At 37.2% G+C, this 14,783-nt stretch overlaps 1 protein-coding gene across 5 annotated transcripts in view; it reads right to left on the bottom strand.

Annotated features, from left to right (window-relative positions):
* ADGRG6 (adhesion G protein-coupled receptor G6) overlaps positions 1–14,783 on the bottom strand; it is a 115,912-nt gene that overhangs the window by 97,411 nt on the left and 3,718 nt on the right. For 4 of the 5 annotated variants that reach the window (XM_075498856.1, XM_075498859.1, XM_075498860.1 and 1 more), the window contains exon 2: positions 12,163–12,263. In XM_075498856.1, coding sequence (XP_075354971.1) covers positions 12,163–12,263 — 101 coding nt within the window. Of the gene's footprint in view, positions 1–12,162; positions 12,264–12,430; positions 12,566–14,783 lie in introns of all 5 variants that reach the window. The other variant, XM_075498857.1, reaches the window with a different exon arrangement.

Here is a 14,783-nt window from a genome sequence, read left to right as displayed (position 1 = left end):
CCTTTATTAAAGTTGCATCATAAACATATAATGTTTTATAGACATTTTTATCAGTAATTTTTATCACATATAATTTATATTAATTGTATTTTTAAAATAGTGCCAAAGAACAAGTCAAGTAACTTTATTTATGGCAGTACAGAAGCAGAGGGTAATGGCCGATCCTACCTGCAGACAATATACCTCCAGCGAGATACGATGATGCTAACTAGTATTAGTTTACTTATGAAAGATCACACTACATGGAGAAAAATAATAAAATACCACCATTATTACTATTTAACATTTATATTACAACTTTAAGGGGACAACCCTTATGGAGTTGCATTATAATTTTAAAAACATAGCAGGTGAATTGTTAATCTTACTGAAAACTCTGTGATATACACCATAACTCCAAGAAAGGTCCATACGGGAACATATTCACTAGATCGGTGTTTAGACTGGACATATTGGTCTTCAGTTTTTTTCACAGTTGTTGACAAATTGGTAAGTATAGCCCAACAATGGTATCTAATGGTGCAGATTATTGCATTTCAGGTAACTGGTTCTTGAATGTATAGACTACCTTGGCCATGCAAAGTCTACTTGCATAGCATTTGATTATCATTATATTTGTTACCATCAGTATTTGTATACATACTTCCAAGTTTACACTCCAACACCGTAAGTTTTATGAGGAATGATATAAAAGGACTAATGGGGCTGTTTATGAGAACTATTGAGAGGGCCAATATAAAAATCTGAACTACAAACATGAAGACAATTAAATTATGACAAACTATAAAGAACAAATTGCAAGTACCACAGAAGAGCTTCTTGGCAAGAAAAAAAAAAGTTTCCTTTAATTTTCACCAACAGCTATTAAGTAATTTATGTTCGTGACTCACAACGTTCATGTTTTGATGACCAGATTCTAGTTTAAAACCTTTTTTTTGTTTTAAAATATGCAAGGTTATTTTCCATTCTGCTGTCACTGTATCATTCCTTACAATGAATTCTGCAAAGGAAAGCTAACAGAAATCTAATGTGAAATACCATGAATTGCTAAAAGACCAGATTCTTTTTTTTTTTTCTGTAGTTTGGCTCAATCCCTGGTAATAGAAGATGTTTCTTCAGATTTTCACATATTTCAAGTGAATAAACACAGTAGCTGATTAAGATAAGAAGCATTGCAGACCTCACCCTAAAGATTAAAACTCTGACCAGGGTGAGCTGTCTTCTCACTAGAAACACACACACTACAGCAAAATATGAGGAAAGCTCAAAAAAATCTTTTATGCCACTATAATCAAAAGCAATACATTTAAAGAGGAAAAAGAAAGCTTTTGTCTGTGTGTTAGGATTAAAAACCAAGCAGATTATGGATGGATGGGTAGGTAGAAACAAGAGTGGATGTCTGGATTCTTACGATATTTTAACTGGCTCTGCCAGTTACTGAATAGTCCCCAACAGGATGCAGTAAACCTAGCTGAAAAGAGGGTGATACAGCAAAATGCTGTCCTCTCCTCGGCTCAGTTTTTAGGAGTGCTGAGAATGCTCGTTTCCCACTGAATCTCTGGGAACCTGAGGTGCCCCGAACTCCTGCAAATGGTACCGTGTCCTGCATAAAGCGTGAACAGTGCTGGAAGAAAAAGTTTTTCAGTATCAGCCCTTCCAGGAGAGTTTGTGCTTTTGAGTTTTTCGCTGGAGCTCAAGTCAATTCTTAAGTACCAAGTCAAGATTCACATGACATGGGGATTACACAGACAAAAAGCAGAATTACAAAACCCTCTTCCATTTCAAGCATTACTGGGTGAGATCACAGTAATCTGCAGACAAAACCCACAAGTTACAACATATAATCGCTGCCAAGTGTGCACAGCAACTCTTCTTTCATTCTTTAAGCCTTTTTCCCTTTTGAGCACTGAACAGCAATGCTGCAACACCACGCAAGTTAAATCTTTCAAAGGCATGGGGCAGAACTTTGGCTTCCTCTGACACAACAACATTGTTTGGCCAAGACACCAACTTCCAAATAGTTTATATTTGGACATTTGGGGAGGGATTTTCCAAAGTGCTCAACACTGATATATCTCAGCTCTTATTCAAGGGGGCAGTAACACTTGCACTGACTTTGGTGGGACCAAATAAAATCAATGTTATGCAATCCAGTTAAAATGGAGGACTAGACTATATATAGCTGAACATTTGCCAAAGAGTTTTCTTGTATCTTATTCTAAAATCTGTGCAAAACTATTTCAGGGTTAAAGCAGATCTGTCTCAATTTCACCACTCCTAAGCATAAAAAAAGCAAATAGCATGCTTGCTATGAATTTATTATTTTTTCAATCATATTACTAATAAGAGTTATTTTTCTTTACTTTCTTGAAAAAAATTTCTTTTTATTTAAGAAAAATTAATTCTTTTTAAAAATAGGAAAATATGGTGATATTTTAAAATTAACATTGCAATTTTCTCCTTCGAATTCAGAATATATATTACATCAGAAAACTGATTAAGATGATAAAGCAAGATAAATGTTTTGAAAAGAATAGCTTTAAAAACTGAACCTTTCTCAGCTACATTTCTGGCATCTGATACATTCCATTGCTATGATGTGCTATTCAGAAAAGATTCATGCAGCCAAGCACAAGAAAATGGGCAATTTTTTCCTAAGATCTTGAGTTCAGCTATTGATTATATAATTAAATTGCCAGTTACTCAATTCTGATATGCTATAAACAATACAGAACAACTGCAGGTACTTTTGTTGAGGGTAGTAGTCAAAGGAGTCAGTAACTACAGGAGTTGCCTAAAAGAGAATACTTGTTATCACATACATCAACACTGCTGACAACAGGGGGAAGAAAACTACCCAAAACTAAAGACAACCGACTAAGCCAGAGATATATTATTTGCAGGTAACTTCTAAGTTACTAGTGTTTGGCAAGGGATTTAGAAACCACTCATTTGGTATATACCCACATGTGAAAAATATGTGCAGATTTTATTAGAGGGAGGGAGTGTATATTAGAGATGCTTGCCTTTTTAATCCTCAGTACTATCTTCTGATTGCCATGTGACACCAGAGAGAGAAATTTATTATTATACCAATGCTACTTCTACCGTTTTGACTTTCACCGAGACCCTACTGAGAACGTGGAAGGTTTAAATGCAATTAATTTGTAACACTGAAATAAGCACTTAGCAGAAGAGTAATTCCCGTATGCAGAGACAGAGAGAGGGAAGCCCGGACTGGTGGTATTGTTGCTATACAACGTCTTTGTAAGTTCCGGTGGCAAGATTTTAGCAGAAGCATATCCAATTCAAAATAAGATCAAAATACCGACATCATGGAAACAATATACTGCCAAAATCTGACAGGTCAAAGAAAAAAGCCTACACTTTATAAACTAGTTACATAATAAACTGTAACCAGAGCAGCTGGTGCACACAGCACATTTGATGTACCAGGCTTACGCGTGGAAGGGAGGGGGCTCGTTGTTTTTATAGTTACACTTCCTTTAAATATTTTTATCAGTCAAAAAATATTTTGTTTTTTAAAAAACCCACAACTTCTAACTCATTGTATGAATAATGCCTTTGTTCAACACCAGCATTTTGCCCTTTTATTTTGGTATGTATATTACAGACATGATTTCTTGAACAATTCTCTAAACCAATGTTAAAAGCCAAGACAAGTTGAACACAATTTGGGTGATTTGTTATTCAAAATATTGGATAGGTGGACACCCATACCCAGCATGAAATCTCTTAAGTTATTTTAGATTTCAGTGCAAAAGACACGATGTCGGTGTTCCTTTGCGTATGTTTAATGACTCAGCAGGCAAGGCGATTTCAGCATTCCCTGTATATTTCCAGTTTCTGTAAATTGCAGTATGATATATGACTAACATACTTTGGAAGTGGAAAATATTTAGACACAGAATTAGAAGAAACAACAGTAAAGATTTAAACCTGCTTATCAGCCTTTCCTGTAAATCCAAGACAATGAGGAAAAAACCCCAAAAAACCAAAAACAAAACCACACTTCCCCTCACTCCTCACACCACAAACCAAAAATCACTGAGGACTGGGACTTGTACAAATGCCTCTGTGATAACTTCAACCATAAGGTCTTTTTCTCCACCTAAAAAGCAAGTTCTGATAAAAAAATGACTTCAGCTTCATAGTATGGATTTGTCACTGCACAGCTCTTAATGAGAAGAGCTGCGAGAAGCCAGAGCATGCATCTGAACAAAACAAACTCTGTTCAAGATAGGGAGTTGCAGTTTTCTGTCTGACACCCATTAAGAAGCATATTCATGAGGGAAAAAGCTGGAATTGGAAAAACTCTGATCGCATTGTATCCTTTCAAAAATTAGGTTAGCTGTGTGACGATCTTTTCATGGATCTACCCTGTGTTCTGCAAGAGCTAACTCTTGCAGAGATTTATCCCGGAAAAAAGCAGTTGTTTTACAATGTACTGGAAGACAGTTGGACTACTCCGGGCATATCCAGAAAAAGAAGTGGTTTCAAGAATGGGAACAAACTTTCTGTCACGCTTTTAAAGAGCAAAATATTTTCCAACACACACTTTTTCAGTCTACAAGAACTTTCAAAAATTATGTTCTCTGAAAATATGCCATGCTGACACTTCTATAGAATATTAAGTATCTTACATCTTAATTGATATAGCTGTAGTTTTGGAGTATTAAACAATGTGAGTTACCACCGTGGCAGGCTCTCTTGTGAAAAGTGACTATTTGCTACACTGGAATTTGGACAAAGCAGTAAATAACAGAGAAGATGTTCAGAAATTACTGAAGGGAAAACTCACAGAATGGGAATTGGTGAGCATGTTTGGGGGCTGAAATCTTGAGGACAATTAGCAAAATTGTTTCCAACTAACAAATTGAAAACAGTCAACATACTGCTCAAGGTTCTGTTGTCCCAGACAATAGGGTAAAAATGACAACATGAAAGGTGAGAAAAAAGGAGTACAAGTTCATAGTGGTACCAAAAAACTATGACTGGAGTTGAGTTTAGTGTGGAAAGTGGCTTGATTCTTCAAGAGAAGGCCAATAAAATGAATTAGTGTGAATGATACCTGGAGGCCAGACTACAGAAGCAGAACTCTAACTATGAATTATGCACTTAATTTTCCTGTACTGCAGCAAGAGTTAGAGCTTAGGCTGTCATTTACAGGAACCGAGCACTGAATCCAGACAAAACAAGAGGTGTTTCTGGAAGCCCTGCCTTTCCTTGATATGAGTGCCTATATTATCATATTTAGGGCAGGAAAAGTAGTTTTGGTTCAATGTATCACAGTAAGGGATGTGTTTCTCTTATGTAACTTATCATTATTACACTAATATTTTAGTTAACTAGAGGTTAACTAAATTTTAGTTTTTAATCAGAGGTATTTCTATATACAATCTTAAAAAGGAATGTAATTTTCTGGGTGGGTCTTCTTATTTCTTAGTACCTTACTAAATAGTAGCTAAGATTCCTTCACTTCATTTTTTTTCAAATTCTTGTAAAATAAAAGTAATATATGTTTTTCTTCATTTTAGTATTGTCCATACATAATACAGGGGGTAAGTATATCTATCTCAGACATCTCTGTGCTGTGGTTGTAATAAAAATGCAAATTTTAACATTTCAGTTATCAGACAGTGATAACTGAGGCCTGGATCTAGCGAACATTACATGCTACACCTTATGCAAATCACTTAAGCAATCCCATTATGTAAGCAAATCCAATATTCTAGCAAAACAATCATGGACATCACAATATGCATCCACAATCTGCAAGCTCAGCCCTTCTTATTAATTGACAAGTGCTGACTTTACAGTGGTAATCACTCACTTCTAAAAGGTCCACCGGTATATGAAATCAACCGTTTTAATTACTCTGTATTAATTGTAATACCTACTACAATGCATGTCACAGGACTGCTAGACTTATATGTAAGGAACTTTTCAGGAAAACTGTTCTATTCCTAGTTAAGACCATCACTTCATGATGCAACATTTCTCACATTACTAATCCACAAGAGAAAAAAAAATGACATTTGCAAAGACTTCAGTCTTTTAATGAGACAGAAACTCATTTTGTTCTAAAATGTTCATTGACTTTATTAAGATCAACTGACAAATATCATAAAGAATTAATTTCTTTACATAATAACCTCTGTCAGAGGCAGCCTTTTGTAAAGCACAGTCCAGCTGGCTGCAAGTCATTTTGGGGCTATTTTTGGATATACGACTGAGCTAGATAATTTTATTGTCTGTTGTCATAGCCGATATTGACAAACTGACGAATTGTCACTTGGCTGTGTTTTTCATTTTTAACAGTGAACAGAAAAAATGAAGCAAAAATAAATTGTAAACGGATTCCAAAATCTACAGGTCATAAAGACAGGACCTTCAGTGAAAGGTATATTCTTTCTTTAAAGGCATATTCTTTAGAGAATGGTACATTATTTAGCCTATCTTCTACTAAAGAAGTGCAGAGACCCTGTAAGATGAGGTCCTAGTCAGCTTTGAATTTCTGTGATGTTTCAGGATATTCCATTTGGGTTTGGCTACAGGTGCATATCAGAGGAAGAGGAAAAAAAAAAGACTGTGCTTTTAAGGCAATATTGTTATGGTTACTGCAATGAGGTCCAAACACTTTAGGGAAAAGAATTATCAGCACCATCAAAAAAATTATAGCTAAAAAAGTAAACAGAGGTAATGAGAGGCAGCTTCCTGTGAAATTCATTCCAACAGTGATTTACTTTTACATTAACGAACTGTCAACTACGGGAAATACAAGAAAGCCAACTAGTCACTTTTTCTCTGCAAGATTTATATGACCAGAAATTCTAAACACATGCCTCAAGCCAGCAGAAATTTAGATATTAAACAGAACATAACGGATTGCTTTTGATTTGTTTTGCTTAAGCTACTTAAAACGTAAAAGAAGACTGACAGAGAGAGGGGAAAGAATAAAAATACTTTGGAGCTATTCGTTGAACATCCAGATTCCTTCTGACTAATCTCTCAGTTACACATGATGTATGTATACCTGTGTAAGGAAAGAGACTGTCAGACTGAATACTTTTTTCAAACTTTTTAGGTTTTCTGAGTTTTTCTGTAACTTTCAGAAGCTTGAATTTCCATGCCTGAGTCAGGGACAGCACTCTCAGTCACATTTACCCTGCTCAGCAATACATGCACACATGTTCACGCCCCAGGGACGCCACGGGAGAAGTTTCACAAAGCGCCAGTAATAATGTTATAAAATCACGCCCCACCTCCCCGCCGTACGCGAGGATTGTGCTGACTGACTGGGTTAATGTCTTGGCACTTCGGTTATTGCTGCGCACATGGTAAGAGAGAGGAAGATAAGGGAATGTGCTGACAACCATTTCATATTCGCTCGGCGATAGGATCGTTGGCCCTTGTCTGGGGTAGGCAGTTTCAGATCTGTGGTGAAAACACACGCTTCCTGACTTGGGCCGTTCAAGATAAAACCCAATCCATTTCCACAGACGGCAATGTAACTAACTCTTGCTGCTAGCGCGGGCGGCGTTAGCAACACTTCCCACCATGCCCCTTCCCATCTCTTACTCGGCTCCTGAGCCCGCAGGGTCGCTCTGGAACTCTCCCATGAACAAGGGAGGACTTTAATCCCTCCTTTATCTACACAGGCCCAGTTAAGGAGCATGATGGGCAGAGATGATCCTATATTGGAGACTGTCATCAGCCATAGGGGTGAAGGACCTGCTTTCAGTTTTATTCTTTTTTTTTTCACCTCTCTCTTTCTTAATGAATTAAAAACAGCACAAAGTTTTGCTTTGAATCACCCCTAAAAAAAAAAAGAAATTAAAATTTCAGGGACTGTAACAGAATTGAAACTTACTCTTTGATGAGCTCCTGGGAATTGATTAAAGCCCTCTGAGGACATGGAAACGTGACTGCAGACACCAATGCACTTCACCGATGGATGAACAAAAGGACAAATGTTCACTCTGGCATTAGCTACAGTCATAGTAATTCTGTGATAACAGCAGTATGGGGCATAATGCACAAATAGTGTAATAAGAATTGTAGATGTACTCATGGCTTTATTAAAATAAATATTTCCCACATCCTGAATAAAACCAAAACTAAATATGGTTGCATGGTAGTCAAAATTTAAACCAGCTATTGCCTCTTACATAATTATGTATCTATTGATGACAGAAGAAGGTAAAAGCTCTTATGAGGATGTTGCAATCTCCTCAAAATGTGCAAGTGTTCAAAACCCTGGAAGCCCAGTAGTGACAAGACACTTGAAAACTAGATTGGAAAGTAATTATGCAAATCGGAATCTGCTTTTAAGGTCACTGAAAAAACTCAAATTCTGCTCCTGGTTTACCATAGACAGCACAGTCAAAACCAAGAGATAGTACAATATGGAAACATTAGACATTTTGCTATGAGAGCAAAAAAAGCCAAAAAGCAAAGGGAGACTAAACTCAACACTTTTTGTGAGGTTACACACATGTGAAGCAACCGATTTTTACTTTCCATACTGAATTGCTGCTTCCTTATGTCAGATAAAAATGAGGCCATTGCAACAGGACAAACACCAATACAATTTTGTAGGCACAGCAAAAGCGCTCTCATATTCTGTGAAGTACAATTTCCAGCGGATCTCCTCATTTCCCAAATTTTGAGCCAAAATAGATTCTACAGGGCAAAGATTAAGGAAGTGCTATAGAAAATACGGAAGTTTGGAAATCATCGAATGTATTTCTCAGCCCCAAGGAAAGAGAACTATAGATTTAAACCCTTTCTGGCAGATATTACTATACATTCCAAGGACTGAGATTCCCCAGTCTTTCTTGGCAATCTATTCCACTGATACCTATATCCTTCGATGAGATGTCCTCCCCTCATTTATCTTGCTGTAATTTAAGCCCATTCTTTTTGCCCTTTCAACTGCCCAGGAAGATCAGTCTATCCCTTCCCACTGCAGCTCTCTCTTTAAGTATTCTCAATTCGTATGCATTCCCCCTTCTACCTACTCTAAACCAAAAAAATCTTAGTTCCTTCTGTCTGCCCTCATTAGTTATATTTTCCAGAACTCTGTTCACTCTTTTTGTTCTCTTTTGGGCTCTCTGAAACCGACAAAATGTACATACAAATTAAAAGTTAGGAATGTCTGAATCTCAGATAAAAGCGGATTTAACTAATTCTGTTTAGAACAATCATTTTAACATCTCGGTTTCTATACAGTCCTTTCACTGGAAGATAGGCAAGCCGTTTCCAAGGGAGTCAAGACGTACACTCATTGTTATAGGCAGGGAAACTGAGTAAATAACTCACTCAAGGCCATCAGGGATGTCTACCCCAGACAGGAGTGGAAACCTGTCAAGCTGATTACTGAGCTGCTCTGTAACTTCACCCCATGTCACAACACATGACCTGAAGCCAGTGTGCCAAAACAGTTACGGCTGCTGAGACTTTAGCTAAAGTACATGTTATATTTTTATAATTTATTTTTTATTTTTATAATTTCTTTCTGTCTTTCAATTTTAAGTGTCAGAGTCCACCCATTGATTCCTCTGAGGTATGAGGCCTGTATTTTGGGATTACACGCCACTCCTGCACCTGCTTGTCAGTACCTTACTGATCAACTTGTGGCTAAACGTACTTTTCACAGGCCATCCCGCTCCTGTTCTAAGTTTTCTGCTGTGTAATCCTTCTCCTAAGCTTTGTTTCTGAAAGCAGGCCAAGTTCTGTAGTTCTTCTCAAGTTAAACTACAAAATTATTACTTTTGCATTTTTTCCATGTCACAGCATGACTGATATTTTTATCCTTATGAATAGCCCCTTAAATAATCCATAAAATCTGTACCTGATGATCTTAATCCCTTGCTTGTATGTAACCTCCTCTAGGCAAAGCTTAATAAGCCCCAACAGCTTTCTAAGCTTACAGCTCACTAGTGAAGCTGGATGAATGTCAGGTTTTATGATATTTCTACTGTAACTTCAGTAGAGCTTCAGCTGCCAGAGAGATTATGGATACCGTGTGAATCCACAGCCAAAGTGACCAATACCATTTAAGAACACAGAATAAAAAATGCAGGAGGAGCAGTGTTTCCCCACCTTGTCTGCCTTGCTCTGTTAAAAAGAACAGATGAAAAGACTCCACTTTGCAGCGTAACCTATGCTTTTACATCAACATACAAAGAAACATGAACCCTGAGGGTCTACAGGCAAGTACTGCCAAATGACAGGTTGCTGTAGAGGTAAATGTCTCATATTCATTTCAGTCGAGTATTAACAGCAGACTAGCTATGATCTCTTTCACTGTTGAACAGCAAACATTTGTCCATTGAACCTGGGTGTTTCCAGTGTACCTTATTTATCTACTCATCATTCAGGCAGATAGGGAAATGTCTTTTCAATTTATTGAAAATGTTGAAGATTTCAAATCTTTTCCAAACGAAGCAAGAAAGAAAAAGCCCCCAGGGGCACGCACTTGAGAGGTAAAAGACTCAGGTTCAGGTCTCTGCTCCGATTTCCATCAGAGACCTGGTTCTGAGTCTCCTACATGTCAAACCAGTGCCCGAGAAAGGAGCACGGACAGTAACTATAACAGAGGAGACGAAATTAGCTAGAACACTTTGGCTGCTTTTACCAATCCAATGGCACCAACTACTTCATTGCTGAAGTAGTTAGCCAGGGGCATATATGACTTTGTAGAAGTGTATCTTGGAGTTTGGCATAGGGCTTTCGACCCATCTACTTGTTCAGTACCAGTACATCTGGTATTCTGCGATCAGCTAAATGCACAGATGAGCTTGTAGTTGGCTTTCTCTGTCCTCACAGCATACCGGCTAGGACCATCTGGTTCACGGGACTTACTCTTGCTGTGTCACCTGCACTTTCAATAACTAAACTTTTATCAAGAGGAATTAGCAAAGACTAATTGTCTTTGGGTCTTAATGTTCTAATCACCAGATAACAGCCCACAGCAGCTGTAAATTAGAGCAGTTTATGCCGAGGATGGCAGCTGCATGGCCCAGGATCATATATGGCCCAGGAACACAGGGACACAAAAGCCATCAGCTAATGGAGCCATGGGTGAGAGTCGGGTCCTAAGTACATTTCTGGCTACACAATTTAATGGAAATGGAAAACACCTATTAAAGTGACATGAAGCTGGAAACTGCTACTGCACAGCTACTGCATTGTTTTTTCCCTAAACAAAAAGTGCAGGTTTAAAAAAAAAAAAAAACACACAGAAAACCCAAACCTGCACTTTTTATTTAGAGAAAAAACAATATCAAAGAAGCCAGAAACTCTTTCTATATATAAACCATCCTTTTTCCAATGGCAAGTCTGTAACAGCAAAACTACCCATCTGATATGGAATTAGCTGAGCACTACAAGCTGCTCCAAAATTTTCATATGCTTCAGAATAAACTCCAGAGTTTTTTTTCCAGTAAAGCAGCTGGAGCTCCTAAAATATTTTGCAGTCTTGTGGTTAGGAAAAGACATTGAGTAAATGAAATCTCTCATTCATATGTTTAAAGAAAACAGTCAGAATGTGTTACATTAGTCTGTACTCAAGTGTCACTACAGACCAAGATGATGTTAAGCTTAAACTGATTGTTCTTCACCGTGTATGATTATCTTACATATATATAGCTTGTTGAGGAATGTTTCTATTATTTGAATCATAAAAGCATTTAAAAATAATAAGCACACTACAGTTATTTTACAGCTTTGAACTAGAGTGAAGGGTTACTGAATACATAATCTACAGGCACAAACAGTACTGTGGAAAATGGAAGAACTACATGATTACTCACAGTATTCCAACTAGAAGAAATTCAAAAGAGAGGTAGGTATTAACAAGGTAAAAGCAAAGGAAGGACAAAATGAAGAATTCAAAGAAAAAAAATAGCAACAATTAATAACACCAAAATGATAAAAAAACCAACAAAAAGAAAATTTGGCAGTAGCAGAAAATATGACCCAACCTATCAAATTACAACTAATAATTATAATGCATCACTTTCATCAAAATGTTATCTTGTACGTAATTCAGTCATACGTAAGCATAATCCTTAGTCATCAGAACTTTGGCTCCTAGACCATTTATTTAAGCGAGAAGATAATTTGCTGACTTACCTGCTTGCTGCATGCATATAATATATGTGGTAAACAAGCAGAGACAGTGCTGCAGCTTCCATTTCCAGTGATAGCACCACATTTCACTTACATGAGACATCCTGTGGAAAAAAAGTAAGCAAGAATTCAGGGAGCTTTACAACAAGCCAAGAAAATGAGAAAATACTGGTTTTAGTCAAACTAGTAACTAGCAATAAATAAAGTAGCACTTGAAAATTATGGATGGCCCTAGTGTTGCTTAAACAGAGACAGAAGTCTCTACACTTACTAAAAAGGGTCAGAAATGATGTTGCCTGGTCCTTAGCAGACAACAGAGTGGAAGACTGGTCAGCGCTGGGCTTCGAAGCAGGTAGGTGTGGGTGGTATTTCAGTAAAAGAAACAAGCAGCCCATATGGTGGCAGTCTGAAAGAGTTAAGCTGTAGGGGTTTTTTGAGATTGCAAAGTTTTACTTTACCTATTTACATAATTTACATATGCAAATACATTTGTGCTGTTTAAATATGTATATAGAATACATACCTATTTGTTATTAACTATATAAAGATGGTATGTGAGAATTTGCCTCTGTCCTTAACCAGCCTTTCCATATTTTTCAGTGCTAATATTTTGACAGCTACAATATTTTCTCCTGACAACTTTAATGAAAATCCTGAAACTTTAATTGCCAAAATTGAGGGGCTCATCTGTGCTGCCACTGAAGTCAGGGACATCTTTATTATTTAATAAAACAAATGCAGTTATATAAAATCTTTATCAGTTACAGCTTGAAGCAAAAGTTTCCTTTCCCTTGAAGCATACAGGACATTCAATGGCTAAACCAAAATGTTTCCTCCATAGTGGGCAGAAGAGGAAGCAAGAAAGACTCTTAATAAGTTTGGTCAAACTTTTAACCGTGTATCCAAAATGAATGCTGCTCCATTACATTCCTGCCTCATTTTATTCAACAAGTTAGCAACAAGCAAAAGCAAGCAACAAATAATGAAACACAACACGCATTATTTTGACCAACTCCTTCCCCTCCTATTTGGCGATGATAACTGGCTTTTGTTCAGTAAGATATTATCTACTTACAATGGGAGAAAATCTCTAACAGAGTCCCCAAAATATTTCACAAGTCTATTCCCAGCAACAGTATGTGAAGAAGAAGCACAAATGAATAGTCATGAAGAAACACCGATGAACAAATGTCTTCCAGGTTAGTGCATATTAAATACAGAAAAAAAGAAAGGTATTTGGAATGGCCACCAGTACGATTTATCAGGATGGAAATGTGAAAGAGGTAAGTGAAAGAAAGTAGAGAGTCCATATTCAGTGGCATGAAAAATTAATTTTCTTAAACTTGGGAAAATAGTCTTCCTTCTGCTCCACAGACATTGCTGTGAACCCGCCAGTGAAACCTGGGGGCAAATGTAAATCCTCTCCCAGTACCAGCTCCTGTTTCTTCCCAAAATGGAGTTCCGTAATGGAGACAAGCCAAACTTAATGCAGCAAGATAAACCATTGTAAAGGAACAACTAATGTTTCAGTTTTAAAAGTAGTAGTTCATCAAACCACTCCAGTGGGCTGGATGCCAGCGGGCCCAGGTAAATGGCACTTCAACAGACTGCTGCAATCAGTTAAGCTTCCCTTCAGTGCAGTGTTACATAGCACAAGTATCTGATTACAAAAGAAGTCCAGTTCTTTATGGGTAGTTGCATCAAATTAGGAATTTGAAGCTGATTTACTTTTCTGAGATATTGTAAAGTCAAACTTAACAAGTGTTGAAGACAAGCACAGAAAACACTGGGCTCTGAAATACAAGAATCTCTTTGATGAAGCCAGACACACAAAATAACCAGATTATCAAACAACAGAATTATTGTCCTTCAACTTAATGACCCAAAAATCCCTATTAAAATCTCAGACAACAGAATGCTGAGGTTTGGGAACAGTTACTGTTCAATGTATAAAATTCATAAATCCTCAATGCCCTTAATATTCATTTAGAAAATTGACTTTGAACAGAAGTCCTTTTAAGACATGAAAACAGTTATATGTACATACAAACACACATAGCATGCATATATACTCACAGAGTGGTGAAATGGAAATGTTGAGGATAACAGCATGACATACCAGAGATACAGAAGAACGTTGCTGTTCCTACAGGAGAGTTTGCAGCTACCCGCGAGATACATGCAAGCCTGCTGCATAATCTACCAATGCAAACCTGCAGAAGTGGTTGCATTACTGGTTTTTGTTTGCTGGTTTGTTTTGAGCAAGCACACTTAAAGTTATCAGACTAGGAAACAATCGCAAACAATTATTTATTAATTTAGAAGAAATCTGTGTTGGTTTTCATCGTATTGATACATCTTCTGTGTGTTACAGCAATCATCACTTTTGATGTCTCTGTGAACTCAGCTGAAGTTTTTGCTCATTTAATAGCTGGAGAATCCAAGACACAATTTTTGAGATACTCAAGGAAAAGTAACATGACAGGTTTCTGGAGTGAATCTACTCAGTCTGGAGAGGATCCTAGGTCTGGAGTGAATCTACCCAGTCACATTGCCTTTAGGGCCTTTCTTAAAGAATCTGAGATTCTGCGTTAGTCTGAGAGAGCTATTTAATTTGGGCAATT

Source organism: Mycteria americana, chromosome 3 (genome assembly GCF_035582795.1).
Source record: "Mycteria americana isolate JAX WOST 10 ecotype Jacksonville Zoo and Gardens chromosome 3, USCA_MyAme_1.0, whole genome shotgun sequence".
NCBI classification, from domain to species: domain Eukaryota; kingdom Metazoa; phylum Chordata; class Aves; order Ciconiiformes; family Ciconiidae; genus Mycteria; species Mycteria americana.
The sequence above is the reverse complement of the archived record's forward strand: the minus strand, read 5'-3'. Positions and strand labels throughout refer to the sequence as shown.